The sequence below is a fragment of the Triticum aestivum genome, chromosome 5A (genome assembly GCF_018294505.1).
Source record: "Triticum aestivum cultivar Chinese Spring chromosome 5A, IWGSC CS RefSeq v2.1, whole genome shotgun sequence".
NCBI classification, from domain to species: domain Eukaryota; kingdom Viridiplantae; phylum Streptophyta; class Magnoliopsida; order Poales; family Poaceae; genus Triticum; species Triticum aestivum.
This window is the reverse complement of record NC_057806.1, coordinates 663,872,470-663,879,219: the sequence shown is the minus strand read 5'-3', so window position 1 is coordinate 663,879,219 and position 6,750 is coordinate 663,872,470. Positions and strand designations below refer to the sequence as shown.

Below are 6,750 nucleotides of genomic sequence, written 5' to 3'. Positions count from 1 at the left end.
CCAGGGAGCCCCCCTTTTCGAAAAAGAAAACTAATTCTTCATATCAGCATGTTAAACTTTATCTCATTGACTGGTTCCTTTCTCGTCAAAAACTCTCAATAGTGACGCCTTTACTGACAACGCATGATCAACACGCGGCTGCAGTAACCTACCGCTTAGAGCATCTCTAGCAGAGATCCACTAAAAATCCCAAACCGTAAAACCAACTTGCGGTACCCCGAAACTGGTTTTACGGGTTGCAAAAGCTTCAGCCTGAACAGATCCCCTAAACGATATTGGATAATTAAAAAATATATTTCACGCGAGAATTTGTTCGAGATCATGCGTCAGTTCATCACAAACACAATGCGCACGAAAGGAGACGACTTCATCGAACATACCGAAAGGATTACATACTAAGAGACTTAACTCTAACCCCAGCTCACTTGCCGTAAGCGAGAGGTAATGCTTCACGGCCTACTTGCGCAGCGCCACCACCAGTATAACAATTATGTAGCCGTGTAAGAACCTGATGTTGAACAACAACATTACCCTGGCAAAAGACTGCAAACTGTGGCTGGCTTTGATTCAGCTCAGCCGCGGCACGAATCGGTCGTTTAAACAGCAGGAAAAACAAGTTGTTACCTAAAAAAACAAAGGGATGTAACGCGCGCTTACTAATCAGCGACTGAACTTGACACTTTGCAACACTATCAAGACATGGAATGATGAACGGCAATCAACAGCAGGTCAGCAGGACATGCCAAAAATTGTAGCGTGCTGTTCTTCAAGCTTCTGGAGCCAGATAGACTACCTTCCCCACTGCAATTCCCTCCTTGGACATGTGAGTGCTGCTATGATATGGTACTTCTTCAGATGCAGACAGATGGCCTTATGTACACCTTGAGCAAGTAACAATTCAACGATTAACATAATTCAAAATAATCAAGTGTACGGTATGTACTGGCTGCAGCAACTACTTACTACCTTAAAAGGACCGTGGAGGGAGGAGACAGACAAAGTTGTAGAAGCAAGTAAAGGTGCAACCAGAAGAAAACGCACATCCTCACGCGAGCTCGCAAGGCACCCATTGTTTCACTCTTGGGCTTAGCTCGCTAGGAACCGAGGTTGACCACTCCTCCAGGTCTGGAAGGGGACCCGTCAACGCGACGTAGTTTACACTCTCCTTCTCCGAAAGTCTCTTCCAGTTTAGCTGCGATATAGGGTCGTATCATCAGCAGGACATCATTTCGCACCAACAGTCGAAAATATATAGTTTCAGTGGTCTGGTAACTATTACTCTTACCTGCCCAGGGAACGCGGAGCACAGAGCCTTGATTGTAGGATTCTGGACCCAAGACGAAACACCCGTGTCAGCAGCAAGAGATACGGGGGTATCTGCTCCGCCGCAGTTGACCATGATTCGACCATCTGGCATGAGCTTTTTTGCAATCTCTAGCCAAGTTTCAGCCTGTGACAATGTTGACATTACATTAAACCCAGCGCAAATCAGAGTGTACTATGTAGTTTGGTGAATGAAGTAAATACTCCATACAAATATAGCACCCAAGAACTTACAAATCTCAGAAGTACGTTTTGTCATAAGAATACAAAAGCTTTATATAAATTTAGTTTGGTATAAGCATCATATCAGAGTATTCTTGAACACACCAATGTTTCCTCGAACACGAGAGTTGCTAAGGTTGCAAGAAGTAGCTAACTTTTGTTAGCATCTCCCTAGAGCAGAGATCCTCGAGGTCCTAGATCACTTTTATGCATTTGCATGTGCTCTAGTATTTACTTTGGGATGTGTAAGCACATTTTCTACGTCGGTAAATTAAATACCAGACTGAACTGAGTTTGTGCACTCATTAATACAGCATGATAACAGTTCAAATTCACAAGCACAAAGATATTTGTTGTGGAGCTATGGTGGTTCCTGCATGCTATACCATATAACAATATGACTCTGATGTGTTCCGGAAGGAGCACGAGGTAAATATATATAGTGAAAAATACAAACGAGCCATGGTAGAAATAGAGAATAATAACAAATGAATTAAAAAGGCATGGGATATTTACTTCTTGTAGCTGAGGTAAGACTTTTCCATCAGCAAATAAATCAACAACAACGCCTGCAGGCATGAGCAAGGTACCGTCAGCCTATTGCAAGTCAGTTCCCGAAACTGAAAACTTAAAATGCTTTGAAAAGCTAATTAAAGGCATTCGAAACACTAACATAATAACAGAGTCTAAAATTTATTACAGATAATTATTGAAAAACTGATTACTAAGAGCATGTCATAATTCAATTCCAATAAGGCAGTAAGACATGCATTATGTTTGCATCAGATCAGATGTTCACCAGCAAATCCTCCTTCAACTGTAGCTGATGGGGAAAGTGCATCGCCTATACGCACCGAAAGTGAACCACCTAATTCCGTGGTCTTCTCTAAATTGGACATACCAAAATAATCCCTCGACAATTCAATTATCTGTCATGAAACGATACAGTTTTGCAGGGATGTCAGTTAGGAAAATATAAACAGATGGCTGTATGATTACGAAAAGCAAAAATCTGAAGAAACGAGGCTGAAAAACATGAATAGTTGTAATAGCATAACCAGTCACACAATCCTGGTAATGCAAGTGTGCTTGAAATAGCATAACCAACATTACAAAAAATTAATGCTCTTCTGACAAGTTTCCAAGACTGCTGTATGACGAAATTGGAAAAATTCTGCAGACTTAAGTCATGTGATCAGTAAACAAATGAAAGGACAGTGAGAACAGTTTTCACCGTCGGATCAATCTCCCATCCAATAAGTTGTATCCAGGGCCAAACTTCTAGCATCATATGTGCTGCTGTCCCAGCACCCTGAAAGAAGCATGTAGAGAAGAAATGAATCACATCTGCAAGTGTGTGAAGAGCTAATTATTTAAATAAGGAGCGCTATGAGCCTATGACACTATGTTGCTTGTGTAAATAGATCACCTACTGTTCTTACAAGGAATTGTGATGCACAATACTCTATACAGACTCATTGCAACTTGTGGAATAGAAAAGTACTAGTGTGTAAAACATCTCCTCAACTCCCCCTAAGCATACTATAGGATGTAATCCCAGAAGCAGCTTCACAGAAACAATAAAGAACAGGAGTATAGCTGAGAAATGTCAGAGAAGGGGTTTACCAAACCTAGAAGTGCAACAGGACCACGTGGAACAACGGGAGGTAGGCTGACGAACTCATCCTGAATGATAGCAAAAGCAAACATGTTATAAGAATTTACATCCAATAGCTGCTTTGAGCAATTGAACACGGTGTTGGAAGACGATTAAAACATTTTTTCTGTGCGATAAAACATATTTCCGGGCGATGAAAACATCGGCCGTGTAAAAAATCCAGTTGGATAAAAACATCGTTTCTGTTCCCATACCAAAAATTTAAGATTGGAGTGCATTTCCCATGGTAACAGCCATACTGGCAGCATCGAGCATAATGGTCCTAATGCCTACCAGGTGCTCGATAATATGCTTATAACAATTGTGTACTCATACATGCTCAGGTCACGGATGGTAGAGCATTAATCAAAATGTCGTCTCATCTAAATTCTGTTCAGATACCTACCCAGTAGGAATTGGTCCAGGCGCTCTTCTTGGGGAGAATGCTGTGGACATTCCCTGCAGGAGACAGAGGTCGAACGCACTGTATTCAGATTCAGAAACCAACTCGACCCAAGTCTGCCGAGCAAGCGGTGACACTTACGGCTGGGGTCGAGGACGAGGTAGCGGTTGGAGGGCGAGTCGATGACCATGATGACCTCGTTGAAGTCGCTGCGGTTGGAGGCGAGGAGCACGAACTCCTCCTCCTCCCCCTGCTGCTCGGGCTCGGCGGCTGTGGCCGCGACCTCGTCGGGGGCGCAGCGGAGCCGAGCGGCGCGGCGCGGGAGGACCGCGAAGCCGGCGGTGGAGCGCTGCTGCTGGAGCTTGGCTTGGCCGTGGCGGTGGTGGTGGAGGAGGAGGCGGGGCGGGGACAAGGTTAGCGGCATGGTGGCGGGCATTGCTAGCTGCTGCGGGATAGAGCTCGTTGTTAGCCGTTGATGCAGATGACGAGTTTACCCACACATCAGCGGTGCACTGTTCTCGAAACGCCAGCCGGCCTGTCAGCGTCAGCGTGGCGACACTGTAGGATATCTCGCCCTAAACATCTACAGTTACAGGCCGGCCCATTGCGTCTCCAGCACGATAGGCGGCAGCGCTGCAAATTAGTTCGGGAGGCATTAGCACTTTCAGAAGATCTCTATATCAACCATTTATTTGTTGCCTCCGATTGCAAGGTGGTGGTAGATGCAATCAGACAGGGAAGCTCAGCAGAATTTGGAGCCATTATCGAGGAAATCAAGACTAGAGCAACTACCTTTATTTCATGTTCGTTTACTCATGAGTATAGGACCTCCAATACGGAGGCCCATAATCTCGCAAAGCATGCGTTATCTTTAGGGTTTGGCCGACACACTTGGCTAGGACAACCCGGCGATTTTCTTTTTGTACCTATGAACATTATGATTCAGTAATAAAGCTTTGTGAGATTCTCAAAAAAAAAAAAAGTTGGGAGCCACTAGTTAACGAGCGCTCTTTTGGGAGACTCGCAACGATTAGCGTCATTTGATGTGCTCTCAGCCATTTGTCACGTGTTGCGCTCTGGGCGCTTTTTTTGGATTTTTTTATTTTTTCCACGTGTTTTCAGCTATTTAAACGACTTTTTTCTGATTTTTTTGACGTTTTGGTTTTCCATCTGTCTTCCTTAGCTTTTCGATCAAATTTTTTTTTAAAATTTTTTTACGCCAAAAAAGCGTTTTTTTCTTCCTTTTACGAGAGTCACGGTTTTGCTTTGGCGAGAGTCAAGACCGAGCCTCTCGGAAACGGGAAAAAATGCATTTTCTGTTTTTTTTCCTTTCGCGAGAGTCACGGTTTTGCTTCTGCGAGAGACACGGTTGTGCTTTCGCGAGAGTCACGGCCGTGCCTCTCGGAAATGAAAAAAACGCGTTTTTTGTTTTTTTTCCTTTCGCGAGAGTCATGGTTTTGCTTCCACGAGAGGCACGGGCGTGCTTTCACGAGAGTCACGGCCATGCCTCTTCGGAAACGAAAAAAATGCATTTTATCTTTTTTTTCCTTCCGCGAAAGTCACGATTCTGCTTCCGGGAGAGGCACGGTTGTGATTTTGTGAGAGACACGGGCATGCCTCTTTCGGAAAGGGAAAAAACCCATGCTCCCCGTTGGTTTTTATCGGCCGGTTTTTTCGTAAAAAAAGTTTGTCAAAACCTATCAACATGAGATCTAGTTTCGAAGATCTCGGTGCGAGGAATCTAACGATAAAGACGGTTTGAGATTTGGACGTAGAGATAATACGTTTTGAATAAACGGATCAACGAAAAAAGAGAAAAGTTCCAGATTGCGACAAGTAGCGTGTTGCATGTGCACTACTTGTCACAACTTGAGATGTTGGAGTGATCTTTGCAATGAGTACTCCTTAACTAGTAATTTCGAAGTTAGGGAACCACCATCGGGTTTGTGAAAATAGTATGGCGCGATCTACTTATAAAGGGAAAAAAGCCGAATTTTCATTGGGTTCTTATGTGTTCTGTTTTTCTTTATTTTTCTTATTGGCTTGTTCGTTTGTTTCTACATTCTCACATTTTTTCTTTATTTATTTTAACTGTTCTTATTGGGCTTTTTCTTTTCTTTGTTTTGCTTCGATTTCCTTGTTTCTTTTTCTGTTTTCAATTACATTTTTCTATTCTTTATTTTTCGTCGGTTTTGTTTTGTTCTTTCTTGTTCTTCATCTGTTTTCTCTTTTTGTTTTCCCTCGGGATTTCACTGTTTTTATTCATATTTTTCATATATATCTAATAAATTTTTGTAATACATGTTTAACATCTTTTAAACACAAGTTTAACATTTTCTTGAATAGATGGTCAATGTTCTTTTAACATATTTCAAATCCTTTATTAATATTTTTTCAATACATAGTCAAAAAATTTATCTATACATTTTAACATTTTATTTAAATACCTGATTAACATTTTCAACTAAATGATTAACATATTTTTAATACATGATCAACATCTTTTTATCTGCATTTAACATTTTTTAAATGCTTGATTAATAATTTTGTAATATTTGTTTAATATTTTTCCAAATGCTTTATTAACATTTTCATATACAATATTAATTTTTTTGTCATTTTTTAATAAAAGGTCAACATTTTTTCTGTATACATTTAACATTTTCTAAATGCTTGATTAACACTTTTCAAATACTTGTTCAAAATTTTCCAAAATGCTTGATTAACATGTTTATATACATGATCAAATTGTTTTGCCATTTTTTAATAGATGTTCATTATCTTTTCTACAGACATTTAACATTTTTTAAATGCTTGATTAACAATTTTTAAATACTTGTTCAACATTTTTTCAAATGCTTGATTAACATTTTTATATACATGATCGAGTTTTTCATCATTTTTAATACATGGTCACATTTTTCCTATACATATTTGACATTTTCTAAATGATTGGTTAAAAATTTTCAAATACTTTTTCAATATTTCTTCAAATGCTTGATTATCTTTTTTATATACATGGTCAAATTGTTTAATTATTTTTTAGTAGATGGTCAATATTTGTTCTATACACATTTAACATTTTCCAAATGCTTTATTAACATTTTTCGAGTACTTGTTCAATATTTTTCAAATGCTTGATTAA

General features: G+C 40.1%; 1 protein-coding gene across 1 annotated transcript; it reads right to left on the bottom strand.

Moving 5' to 3' along the window:
• Nucleotides 1–275: 275 nt before the first annotated feature.
• LOC123105767 (uncharacterized) lies at nt 276–4,127 on the bottom strand. The gene is made up of 9 exons (XM_044527912.1): nt 3,747–4,127; nt 3,609–3,661; nt 3,172–3,231; nt 2,780–2,857; nt 2,345–2,474; nt 2,062–2,114; nt 1,286–1,450; nt 967–1,192; nt 276–881 (listed from the first exon to the last, which is right to left on the bottom strand). Exons 1-8 carry the CDS (start codon nt 4,039–4,041, stop codon nt 1,046–1,048), a joined length of 981 nt encoding a protein of 326 aa, XP_044383847.1. The 5' UTR covers nt 4,042–4,127; the 3' UTR covers nt 276–881; nt 967–1,045.
• Nucleotides 4,128–6,750: the final 2,623 nt, after the last annotated feature.